Below are 13,018 nucleotides of genomic sequence, written 5' to 3' on the forward strand. Positions count from 1 at the left end.
ATGTGCAAGGAGGTTTATAAAGCTACATCAGCACAGTAGCAAAACACTGTACAAGGATGAAAACCCCACATTGCCAGGAAAGGCTTGTCAGGGAAGGCAGCTGCTTCACCATCCCACCACTTTCGAACCTTTTTCAGCTGGCGAACCCCTCTTTTCTAGAAAGGTGCAGATTCTTCTCAGATGAAATTCAAACTCCAAAGAGCTTTTTTGGTTCCCTCTGCAGCGCTTCAGCTGCAGTCAATAAACCAAGGGTTTGCAGGTTGCTGCAGGGTCTCTGAGTTAAAAACGCTGCTTTATCCTGCTCTGGGTAACACCAGCCCTGAGCACTGCTCTCAGCCCTGGTCCAGCTTTGATCTTGGCCATTTCTTTAGGGTGCATATTGAATTCCCACTGTATTTTGAGGGATGTGGGAGAGCTAAACAGGAACAGAAAGGATGTGGTAGAGACAATGGAGAAATGGTGTGCTGGATTCCTGAAGGAGGGGAAGAGGGAATGGCAGGACCACTGCAGTGCTTTCAGACATCAGTGCTGGAACCTGGGAAAAGGGGACACCGCAAAGCCAAAAGTCAAAAGAAGGAGTCCCAGAAGGAGGTTGGAAGAGGCAAAAGCAGGGCTGAGAAAACATGGAACTGAGCTGAGGGGGTGCGTGGCCAGCCCAGGCAAAAGGAGTCGGTGCTGTGATGTAAGTGTAAAAATGATGTAAAAGGAGGCAACCACAAAACTGATTTCCAGTTTATGAATAACAGTGTAAAAGGCAAGTAGGACTTGAGGAGAAAAAAAACAGTGTGGAAAGGTAGATAATGCTCCAATTAAATGTGTAGCTGAGTTTAAAATAGAATGCAAATGGGCAATGGGAAAAAGAGGAAATCAGCCAAGAACCCATTGTAACAGGCAAGCTGGGAAATAATTAAAAAGGTATCAAAACTCTAAGTACAGATGCACATATGTAACTAACGGAGCAATTTGATATCTCATAGGTGCTTGCTGCTATAAATAGAGAAACAGAAGTGGCAATTGCTTGCAGAAGAAAAAAGAAGGAAAGCAAAGCAGAGCAGGAAGGAATAATATCTCTGCCTTCCATCTATTCACAGAGCAGCTTCAGCCCAGCAGCTGCAGCTTTTTCTGCTACTGGTCTCTGCCAAGAGAGCTGGAAAGAGCTCTTCCAGAGCTGGGACAGTGATCCGGGCTGGAAGTGGCCTCCCTGCTCCGTGTGCCATGCGCCGTGCTGGAAGAACCAAATAACAGGTCCCAGGGCAGCTCTTAGGCTCCCTCCAATCCTCTGTATCCCGTTACTGGTGCCCTAAGTCATTCCACCACTGTGGCAAGGGACTTCTGCAGGACTAGCTGGAACCAGTCTCCCTTTTCATGATTTTTTTTAATCATTTGTTTCTCCTGCTCTCCTCTCTGTGAAGCATTGCAGTGCCAACAGCCACCCCGCAAGGTGATGGGCAAAGCCAACCCAACACTGCCAGGTAGCCTCTGAACAGGGGCTAAATCTTTTCCTCCTTGTTCAAGGGCATGTCTTGAACAAGGGAATTTTCTGCAGGGGCACTGACAGGGCTGCAGGCTTCAGTCCAACAAGCGTGTTTTACAGTGAGCAGCTAAATAAGGTGCCATCCTCCATCCCGGAGTCCTCATCCTGGAAAAGGCTTTGAGAAGCTCCTGCAGAAAGCTTTTGCCCCCCAGGGCATTTGGCAAGGCCTGTGATCAGCACGGGGCTGAGCCAGGGTAAACATCAATGCATGGTTTGCAGTGTATTTGACCTCCCTTTACTCTAGTAAGAGACTGAACTTAGCCCCAAACTCACATCCCACTACAGTACTTCCATTTAACCCCTTGGTTTGTTCTGGAAAAGCAGGAGCAAAGACATGCCACCATCTCAGATCTCTCCAAAGCTTCACGTGGAGCTCCTTTAGCTTAAATTATAATTGAACAGCATGCATTGGTCTCCCTGGGAGCGCAAGAGCACAGAAAGGGAAGATTTCTCATAAAAAGGCTGTAGCAATCCTCAGCAGAAGAGCACAAACAATACTTCTGCAGTGAGGACTCCAGGAGCCAGCAACATCCATGTGATAAATGGTACTGACAAAGCAGTTGTGCCAGTGAATTGCTGAAATTATTAGGGTGGTCTTATCCAAGCCTCAGCTCCTTGTAGAAGTTCTGGAGATGATGCTGGACTGTCCTCACTAGTGAACACACCAAGAACACCACTGGCACATCCCACAGGACCTCTCTGGTCCTGTTGGCTCTGGTCTTTGGGACACTTGGTCTTGGTGCCATTGTTAGCCTGGTCTTGGGGAAAAAGAACCAAACTGCAACAGGAGTTTTCATGGTTAAATAAATAAAACAGCTGAGCCAGCAGCTCTGTCAACTGTCCTATTTGCTCCATTGCCAGAGATTACATCCTTTTTTATTGAAAAAATCATATTTCTTTTTTTTTAAAAAAGGAAAGAAGGTGCTCTGCTCCTTGGAGCAGAGCTTAGCCAACACTCACTGCAGATGAGGTCTGTGTTGCTGTTGGCTTGTCAGGGGCTGAATTCGCAGCCAGACAATTAGTGGAGATACCTCGCTGCTGGGTGGGTGGATCAGAGGACTGCAACTTTCCTTCCGTAGGGTGTGAGTGATATGAGAAGGGAAAGGGGCTGCTTTAGCATATTTCTGCTGCTTCAGTGCTGCCTGCTCAAGCTCAGCATCAGGTCAGCATTGCTGGGACCACGGAAAAGGCACTGGGACTGGCCCCTTCTGCCTTCGTCCATGAAGAAGTCCCTGCCCTGTGCCTTATCCCGGCGATAAACACACACACTGTTTTATTTCCTAGGGAAGGTTGAGGAGGCAGCTGAGCAACTGGCATGATCATGCCAGGAGCTAGTTAAGCTCACAGCAATGTGTTGTCAGTCCCCAAGAACACCCTGCAAACATGGCTCACGACTCATAAAATATAAATCCCTGTGATGGCAGCCGAAAGGATGCTGGTTTTATGGGGAGCTCCCTCTTTTACAGCGGCCAGATGCTGTTCTCCCCTTCTCAAAACCTCAGGGAGAGACACAGGGCTGCAGCTTTGCTGGGTGTGCTCTTTCCCCATGGAGCATCTTTTTCCCCATGCCTTTGCTGCCGTCTCCTGGGAGCAGCGGGGTGAGGGGAGAGGGAAAGCAGTGATTTACTCACCCAAGGCAGAAAATGATAAAGTTTCCCCAAATGAACAAAAACATGTTGAACTCAACTTCCCTAAGCTTCTCCCTTGCCAGAGAAAGCAGCAATTACTGGTGCGAGGGAAGAGGAGAACATGACATGGAGAATATGTTAAATGCCGAGCAGTCCCCAAGGAGGCAATTAGCACCTTGCAGGTTTATGTCTTAGGGGTGCAGATGCTGCCGTGCAGGTACAGACAGGCAGCTTAAAACGTCTTGTTCACCCTCAGCTCCTCTGAACCCCGGAACAGAGCTGTAACCGAGTCCTTCAATGATGTAAGATGCTCTTCTGCTTCACTAGCAGCAGGGACAGGCCCCAGTAGGCTCCAAATGTGAATAAATGCTGGCAGATTTATAGGGACACGAGTTACCAGCCTGAAAACTCATTTTGCAAGTGCTTTTCCAAATGCAGTACAATATAAAACAAAGACACATTCTGTGTTCGAATCCGCTGTGAAGATTTTGGAAGATAAAACTGACACGGGCAGCTGAGCTGCGGCTAAATGAGTGGAAACTGCTTTGAACACCAAATAGCTGTGCCACAGCTGCAGATTTGAGAAGGCTTTCTCCTTTCAGAGGCAGACTTGTCTGGTAATTTCATTGGTTATTAAAATAAATATAAAAAATAAAAAAACAACAACCCAAACCAAACAAGAAGATTGATGCCAACCGATCTGCAGGCGTCCAGCAGTTTCCAATGAAGGAGCAGCATCAGCTTTCACTGCTGTTTGCCCAGCTATTCTCTTGATGATGAAAAAAAGTGAGTTTGTGAGGCTATCGATGCAAGGGGAAAAGAGCAGCGGCGGGGCTGGGGAGGGTGAGGAGCAACGCTTGACAAGTGTGAGCAAAGAGAGACGGGAAAAATCACACCACAGTGGCAGAGGTCACGCAGCGGGGAATAGGGAGAGGTGGAGAGCAAGGACTGGGAAATACATATTCTGAAACCACAGCATTAATATTTGCTGCGAAGCTTGAGTGTGAATAAATAGCTGCAGTCCTTTGGCCGCGGTAGCACTGACTTTTTCTCTGAGAGCCTGAATTTGTCAGGCGCTGAACAGCTTCACATAAGCCCACGACTCTGAGAGCAGCAAGGTGCAGGGTGAGTGTGCAGGACTTGCTGTTATTACAAGTTCCCCGCCTTGCCTGCAGTTAGCAGAGGAATTATAGGCTTACTGGACAAGAACTTGAAAAAGCCCTGACGAGTCTGTGGCGCATGGTGTGGAACAATGTTTTCAAACCATGTCAGATTCAAGCACAGAAAGTGCTGAGCACTCGGTGGGGAGAGAGCAGCATCAGGCTGGAGCTGTTGATAACTCTTCACATCAGGGAACAAAGGCAATTGCCACGCGATGCCCTGCAAGCCCAGCTCTTCAGCAGGTTCGACAGATTAGCAAGTTTCAGGAACCTGGAGATTTTCCTGAGGCTGCACAGTGAACAACAAGGCTTACAAAGCTGTCAGTGCTCAGGTCTACCAGCAGTACAGGTGGAAAATACCTACTAATTTCTACTAACTGGTGCAATATTTACAATCATCTCTTGCTTGCTTGAAAAGGCTGGTGGTTAAAGCTGCAGTGTCTGGTAGGAGGTGATGTATTCCCAGTGATGCAGGGGGCTCAGGGAAATCATCAGTCCTGTCTGTGATGGCTGAGACAATGACAGCACACAAGGAGACTTAAGGACACATCCAAGCCATAAAGATTGTGTCACTGGGGATGAACAGCTCTTTCTCTGTCCTGCAGCCTCATCCTGGTTGCAGAGAGTAGAAACCAGCCCTGTCCCTTTCTGTCACGAGGCTGGGGACTGACGAGATGGGAAGCGGAGTCCAAAAGTGCTCACGCCTCTCACTTACCCTCAGCCGACGACCGAAGACGGTGACCTGCCCTCTCGCTTGCTCCTTCCTCTGCCTCCACTCCACAAGGTTGAGGCCGTTGTCGATGGGCAGGGTGACGTTCCTCTTGCCCACCGTGGGGTTGACGGTGCCGGCCAGCAGATGCGGCTCGGTCTGCAGGGCCACCTCCATGCCATTAGCAAGCATCAGCCTGAGAGAGCCGTCGGCGCCGATGTAGTAACTGTTTCGGACTTGGTCTGAAGACAGAAAAGAGATCTTTTAAAAGCGCTGCCTGGTGATACAGCTCCAGCCTTTTATTTGCTCCCTCATCCAGGCCTCACCAATATTTCTGATGGCTGCAACCAAACGCACTGTCACTCACCTGTCCTACTTCAGTGAGCAAATCAGTAAAAACCGAGGTGAACAGTCGTTTTTTCATTCTGATGAGATGGCCTCAAAGTCTTGCAGAAAAATCTTACACAGGTTTAAAAAGCCACCGGTGGAACAGCCTTGTAATACCCTATCCAAGGACACAGGTTCAAACTTCTTCCTCTAGGCTAGGATAAAGACCTTTGCTAAAACACTGGGTGTTGAGATATTTGTTTTAAACCATGGTCCTGCTGAAAACTTTCCACATTTTTATATCCCAAAGATCCCAGTTTCACTACAAAATATGGAAAAGCGGGGCCACCTCCTTTTCTCAGCTTATTCCCTATCTCACAAGTGACAGGAAATTGCACAGCAAGTTAACGCTAACCAGTTCCCCGAACAACAGCCAAACACTCTCGCTTGGGAAAGCTTTCAGGAGGCAACCGAAGACCTCATGTTTGGAGAGAAAGCAGAGGCACTAAGCTCCCACACATCTCCGTACATCTGTTCTCCTCTAGCTCCTGACAGATCAGCAGATTTGGAGGCCAGGATCTGGGATTTCAGGAGCAGAAGAGGAGAAGAACAATATCCCTTGCACATCCTCCAGGAACTAGGCAGGCTGAAACCCCGTCCTTTGAAACTCCAGCTGGCACTTCTCTCTGCAGAGAGGAGCTCGTGAAGGGTAAGAAAACATGAGACTTGCTCAATGCAGAATAGCTTTAAAAGTGCATTATATACAGAGTGACTTATTTGAAGCTCTTCAAAAGCTGGAAAATATTACCATTCCTATCTCCCAGGCTGCCATAAATACCTAATTGTGAATAAAAATAGCCATTAAAAATTCATGTCAATTGTTTTTCCGTTCCGAGGCAAGTAGGGTTTTGTTCACTAGTTGCTCTGCCATAGCTCAGCAGGAAACGAGGTCACAGCAAAATTACCATCTCTCGTCTAGCTGAAATAGATCAGCAAAAAAAACCAAAACAAACCAGAGTTTGGTATAATTAGGGAAGGAAACCTGACACCAGCTGGTAGCTTTTATTGTGAGGCTGATCCTGGTGCTGCTGGAGCCAGCTGGAGTCTTGCCACACTGATCTCAGCAGGACCACAACTCAACTTACTGTACACAGTTAACCTAATGACGGTGTAAAATTGCTGTGGCACCGGATTCTGCCACTATAAATGTACAGCAGTGATCCACAGCACAGATTCAAGCACTTTGGCTACACCATTGTCTACTTAATTTGATGGTCTTTTGACCCAGACTCCAGAAGGATTAAACTTGTGAACACTCCAGGCTTGATTCTCCAAATAGAGAGAAAGAAGGCAGTCTGCTGGCTTTCACTCTTTTGCTCTTAGATACTCGGTTTTCTGAAAAAAAGTAGTAGAGATCCACTTTAAATCAAATCAGCGAAATATCTCTGCACTACAATAAATCCCTCCTTCCTTCATCCTTCACCAGGAAGCAGGGGAAACGCTCTCTGGAATTCACTGGACATGTGATGTTCCCTTTGTGTCACACAGGCACCACAGAGGGGTTATGGTGGATTGCCACCAGCAGTATGAGGGCAATAAATCCACTACTTTTGAGATTTCCCCAAGAGGAGACTCTTCTTGGGTTCTGACGGCATTTCTCAAGGGCCATGTGAAATCCAGGTGCTACTGGATGCTGTATTTTATGGTGATTTGGCTTTATTTTTGTACTCTGTTTTGAAGAACTACCCTCTTTGTCAGCAGTCTACAGGGAAAAATCCCACTGAGTTTCTGTTGGCTATACAGGCTTCTAAGTCCATCCTAGAGGAGCACATAATCTTCTGGAAATGCCTTCTCAGATCTCACTAAAGTTCCTTTTTGGCGTCCAGCCCAAGCCTGCAAAAATGCCAATTCTGTCCCTTAGAGACCTCGAGGTGAGATGTCTTTCTCACCAGGAGCACCCCACATACCCTGAACATCCACAGGTCTTAATGCAAAGCTACCGTATGGATCCACCTGGGTGCACGTTGGTCTTTTCTGACAACCTTGACTCCCATCTTGGCTAAGGCAGGTGGATGTTTGAAGCTTTTTGTGGTGCTTAATTCTGACCTGGGGGTTTGAGGGCTGGGTAACACCCCAGCTCATTGCAGATCTCATCCTTGATATGGGGGATTGCTTACGTTGAGACAGAGGGTCCCAGTATGTGAATGGGGGGCTATGGATGAGAGTCTACAGTTGTGAGTCCTATAACTAAGGATTTCTGAGTGCCTGAACTCTAACTCCAACCAAGAACAACAGAATTTAGGCATTTAAATACCTTTGTGAGGTCTGTTTCTGGTCTCTGCATGGAGCCATAAAATGTCTCCATCACACACTGACTGTAGCCAGAGCTTGCTGTGTGATCCAGGTTTCTTGAAAGGTTTGCAAAGGATTTGTGAAATCTGGCCAGAGCTTTGAGCCCTGAAGGAAAATGCACAAGTACCTCTCACGCAAAGGGTTCTGCAACGTGAGTTTTCCCTTGAGAACAACCGAGCGGGCGAGACGCTCGGAGACCTCGAGGATGGCTCCAGCTCCTTCCACCAGAGAGACACTCGGAAGGCAAATTACATTTCAGCTGTGCTCAGTGCATTCCTGGGTAACTCCAGTGGCCTCTGTTTTAGTTTCTACAGCACTGCCATGAACAAACAACAGCCTCAGTTTGGGAATTCACAGCCTTTTCGCACAGCCTTCGCTTTTGCGAAAGCCACCCTCAGCAGGTCACGGGCCACCTCTGCTGTGACATTATCCAGATCTTCAGTTTTAGGTAAGCGCGTTGCTTCAGACCCAATGAATTTTGTAATTTTATACTTCTCAAGATGGTTAAGCTGTTTGTAATACTGTATATCCCAACGGCAGCAGTGGCCCTGTGCTGGAGGGCAGTACAATGAGATAATTGACCGTGGCACCACTATGTAACTGTGCCTTCAGCTCTGGATGTATAAATCACATTGCAGTCAATTATCTCACTAAAGGGCCCCCAACAGCGGGCTCTATTGCTTAATTAGGCTCTTGAGGTGAAGCCAACCTCATGTCTGTGCAGTTGCCAGACATCTTAATGCAAGTGGATGGGATGGGGCGGGGTAGGTTGGATCTTGCTCTGCAGACTGAGGGAAAGAAAAAGAAAGTCATTGTGCTCCCCTACAGGGATACTGAGCACAGCTTGAAGGGGCTGGCACCCTCTCAGCTGCCTTCTCCAAAGGCAGGAAAGGCACTGTGAAGGCATAGTAGGCACTTTCTTTTAGGAAAGCTTGCTTGTCTTATAGGGAGGGGGAGGGAAATGCACGTCCCAGAGACATGGGAACAAGTGGGACTCTGGAACGCGTTGGTCTCACTTGGAGCACTTTGTTCTTCACCAGGGGAAATGATGTTTGGCAGCCTGTTGCCATTAGGCGTAGGCTAAGAATGAATGAGACATGGGGAGTGAAGGATGCTAATGGTTTGCCGATCCTTTCTCTTGCTCCTGGCCCTGGGGAACAGGAGCGAGGGACCCTCAGGAGGCTTCAGACTGTGGAACCTGGAGATCCAGGTTGGCATGGTTTGTGTACTACATCTTCTGCCCTTACCGGTATGTCAGCACGGTGCTACATCACTCCTTATTCCTCTTTCCTTTCCCACTTCATCACCTTTTCCTCCACCTCATCAATCCTCCGCTTCCCCACCTTGCCATCACCAGCAGAGCCGTGCTCATTTCCAACAGCTGCAAATCAGTCCCACCCCTGCTGCCCACATCTCCTTCCTCCGTCGTGCCTCTCCACCCCAGCCTTTTAGCTCAAACACAGACATTTTGGGACTGGGACAGTCATTTTTTTTGGCTGCTGCCCTCTGACTATTTGAACGGCCAGTGAACAAAGAGTTAGAGAAACCTCTGGTAACCATCTGGAATCCTTTTCCAGGGGGAGAGGAACTGCTAAGTTGGAAGCCACAAAGAGAACGAAGCAAAGGGGGTCGCATGGAAGCACAGCGAGATTTACGCGTCCCTTTTTGTTATAACAATAATGGTAATGATGATGGAGGACTACGCTGCACGGCAAGGGGACGGGCTGAGAACAAAGCAAAAAAACAGCTGCAGAGCAACTCCGGAGCTAGGGAATGTGGCTGAGTAGGTGCAAGTGTGCGTCTGCCCCAGCACGTGGGGAGCTCTGGGGTGCTGGGGATGCAGGTGGCAGGGATTATCAGGAAGGTGCCTGTTTCCTGATGGATAATCCCATGCGTGCAGCTTGGCTGGGAGAGGGAGAGGGGCCCGACTCACCTTGGAGCAGGGTGTAGAAGGCTCCTGAGGCTGACAGATTGGTTGTTATTGTCACGTCGTCCTTGCTGGAGGTTTCCACCTGGACGTGCACGGAGCTGTCGGTGTCGCTGCGGAAGCTGCTCACTTGGCCAGTGGGGAAGGTGACGTTGGTCAGGCGGCCAAAGCTGTCGTACCTGAAAGGGAGGACGGAGGGAAATTAACAGCATGAACTGAAGAGTGGGACACATGGATCATCCTGCAAAGCAGAGACCAAGTCTTGGTGCCTTCACCCAGATTTTTCCCAGACAAAACCCTGCTATCTGTCAGGACTACCTGAACTTTTTTTTTGGCTTTATGAAAAGAAAATTACAGCTTTTAGCTGAAGGAAATGAAGCAAAGAACAGAAAATGACTAAATAGGCATTAGCCTGTTTCTTAACAATATCTTTCTGATACTTATCACCTGCACTGTGCTTCTTGTTTATGTCAGAAAAACTTTATTTCCCATCTGCTGTGCTGTGACCTGTGGAAAAGCACCACTCTGTGCATCCCATCTAGCAGAACTAGGAGTTTCTGAAGACCACCAGCTTTTTGTATGGTTGTGTCCCGAGCTCTTCAGCATTATTTTTCTGTCCTATTTTAAAAGTTAATGTTATGGTAGCAGCAAGGACTTGCCAGATTGGCCACACCAGGTAGAAAAAAGTCCTTTGTGAACACGACGTAGGGCCCTGAGCGCACAGCTGAGACCCCTGTCTCTACCTTTTGCTGTTCCTAGGACCATCTGGAAGGACCGATTTAAAAGCACAAAAAAAGCAGGTCACTTTTCACCCCTACTGAGTCCTTAGCTTTTCCAATGAAAGACCCAACACGAGCACCATCTGGGAAGGCTTCTGTGATGTGGACACCTGTCTACCAGGACCCAGATGAAATGAGCTACGCACATGCTGGTCCCACAGCAGCTAGCTAGCCGGGGGGTTATTTTTTTATTTTTCAATAAAATAAAGAAGCAGACAGCGGTGCCTGGAGGCCTTCTGAACAGAAAGCGTTCCTCCCATTTGTGGCATTTCAAAAGTTACCCTTTTGGGGCAAGGGACTTTTGGAGGGAGGCTCCTGCAGAGTGACACGGAGAGCAGCAGGTAGATCTGTGGACCTCCAGGCAAGGGATATGTAAATAGGCAGGGAGAAACAGTAGGAAAAAAAATCAACAAAAGCCATCAGTGGTACACATTTGACTTTTTCATGTCCTGCCCAAAAGAGAAAGGCAAGAAAGCACATCGTTTGGGGATGCAAAGCAAATGGTGGTTAAGCAGGGAGAACTCAATCTCCTGCAACACGTAGTGGTGAATCTCTGATGGAGTGCAGCTCGGGGCAATACTCCTCAGAACGAGAGATCATAAAAGATATGTTAACGAAAACATGCTTAGAAAACATGACATGACAGGGAAAGCCAAAAGAAATGAGCTGCTTTAAATGAGAGGAAACAAAGAAGTGGGGACATGCCAGCCTGAAAATGGTTGTTCTGAAGAGGAGTATAATTTATCTTGAGGATGTGACAGAAGGTACAGGGGAGATTCAGGTCAGAAACTGGAGAACATTTTCCAGGTCCATGGTTGCCCCAAGCAGAGGAACAGATGGAGCTCTGGACACCCCACTGACCAATGCTTTTAAGAACAGGTGAGAGAAATGCATCAGAGAGGGTCTGGATGTGGTTGATCAGATATCAGAGGCAGCAGGCGGTTGAGAAGCTCTCGATCCTCTTCAGGATTACTCTGAGCTGGAGAACAAGACAACAGACCCCATCTAATAACAAAAAACTACTCCTGAATTGCAACTTAGGAAAGACCCCAAACCTGCCACTGGCTCTGCACTGTGCAGACAAACAAGTTTGCCTCTTCCATTCTCCTTTGTCCAGTTTTGTCCTCAGTCCTGGTAGTTCACTTCTGACAGGGATGGCAGTGACTTGATGAGAGGTAGGGCTGGCTGAAAAGGTGTCACAGTTTAATATTTAGTAAAGTGCCTAAATAGGTGAGCTCATTGCGAGTCTCTCTAGCTCTTGGCTTTGGAGACATCGCCACATGAAGCTTTTCTTGCCCAGGAAGGTGGAAGAAAGCATCTGGCCATCCACAGTGTCAGCCTATCCTTCTTGGGATTATCCACGCATGGGGGAAGGAGCAGCCTTGCCTTTTCCCTCCAAGACCTTGGCAATCAATCAGCTACTTGTGAAGTGCAAAAGAAGGGGGGAAAAAAAACACAAGAGAAAGGGATAAATTCAGGACTGTGTTGCAGGAGGCTGGCAGAGACCAGCTAAAGCTTTTCCAAGTGGCTAGGAGAGCACGGTTTGGATCTGAACTGAATCTCCTTACAAGAGCCAGAACTAAGGCTCTCAGTGCCAGGGGCCTTGCTCCTTGTTTGCTGTTGTCCTGTTTCCTCTGAGATGGGATGCAGCCACACATCTCCTCCTAAAACAGTATGAAATCTTAAATTAAACGCATCGCGAGAGATATCTTTATCCCATCTGCTGAGACAGGCCACGAGGGACACGATTTAGTCTCCCCCTTGAGCAGAGAGAACATTGTTATCGCTAAAAGTGTGTTATGTAAAACCCCATTTTTTTTCCACTGTGACACCAGTGGACCTATATATAAAACAGTAAGGATAGTCCTCAGATCCCAAGTGCTCTGAAATTTAAGGAAGATGGCATCTGAATTTAGCACCTCTGACTTGGTGCAACTGTAGGGGAAGGATCCTGCTCTATTTATAGCTTTTAAGAATCAGCTGCTGGAACTGAGCCTGTTTCACCTCCTAAACATAACGGCACGGATCTAGGTATGCTGAACTGAAGTCTGGGGGGTGACTCTGGTGTAACACAGGTGTGAGTGTGAAAGGAAGCAGGTCCACAGCTTAGGGAAAGAAGAACAGCAAGAGGCAGGATGGGGGCAGAGAGCAATGGCCACGTGGCTACTATTTCATTGCAGTGCTGAGTCAATGTCCTCTGCGTCATATGATTTATCCTAACTGAATGACACTCAGCACCATGCTGACAGCACAAAACCTATCTTCCATGCAAGCCATACTTACAGCTCAAAAAAAATAACACCCTCACAAAGCCTGTGGATGCTCGGTTTAATAGCCCCAAGCAGCAGCAGACACTCAGATCCTTAAACTCTTCTTCATTCCTGGACATCCAGCACAGAGCACCCTCACAAAGGGTCCTCCAGTGCTTGGTAAAAGCTGCTCCTTCCTTGCAACAACCCTGCAGCCCATTCCAACAGCTCTGGGCTCCCTCCACGACGTCCCCAGACACCTCTTAACATCTCTCCTGCAACCTGCTCGGCACTACTTGGCTTCCCCAGCATCCTGGGGTTCCTGCTTGTGTATGTTTGCAGCCTCTCATCCC

At 48.0% G+C, this 13,018-nt stretch overlaps 1 protein-coding gene across 4 annotated transcripts in view; it reads right to left on the reverse strand.

The window, feature by feature from the left end:
• Window positions 1–13,018, reverse strand: part of TENM4 (teneurin transmembrane protein 4) — a 901,054-nt gene that overhangs the window by 20,516 nt on the left and 867,520 nt on the right. For all 4 annotated transcript variants that reach the window (XM_035330189.1, XM_035330205.1, XM_035330196.1 and 1 more), the window contains 2 exons: window positions 9,644–9,816; window positions 5,038–5,273 (listed from right to left, as the gene is read on the reverse strand). In XM_035330189.1, the coding sequence (XP_035186080.1) occupies window positions 5,038–5,273; window positions 9,644–9,816 (409 nt within the window). The remainder of the gene's footprint in view (window positions 1–5,037; window positions 5,274–9,643; window positions 9,817–13,018) is intronic.

This window comes from Oxyura jamaicensis, chromosome 1 (assembly GCF_011077185.1).
Source record: "Oxyura jamaicensis isolate SHBP4307 breed ruddy duck chromosome 1, BPBGC_Ojam_1.0, whole genome shotgun sequence".
Classification (NCBI taxonomy): domain Eukaryota; kingdom Metazoa; phylum Chordata; class Aves; order Anseriformes; family Anatidae; genus Oxyura; species Oxyura jamaicensis.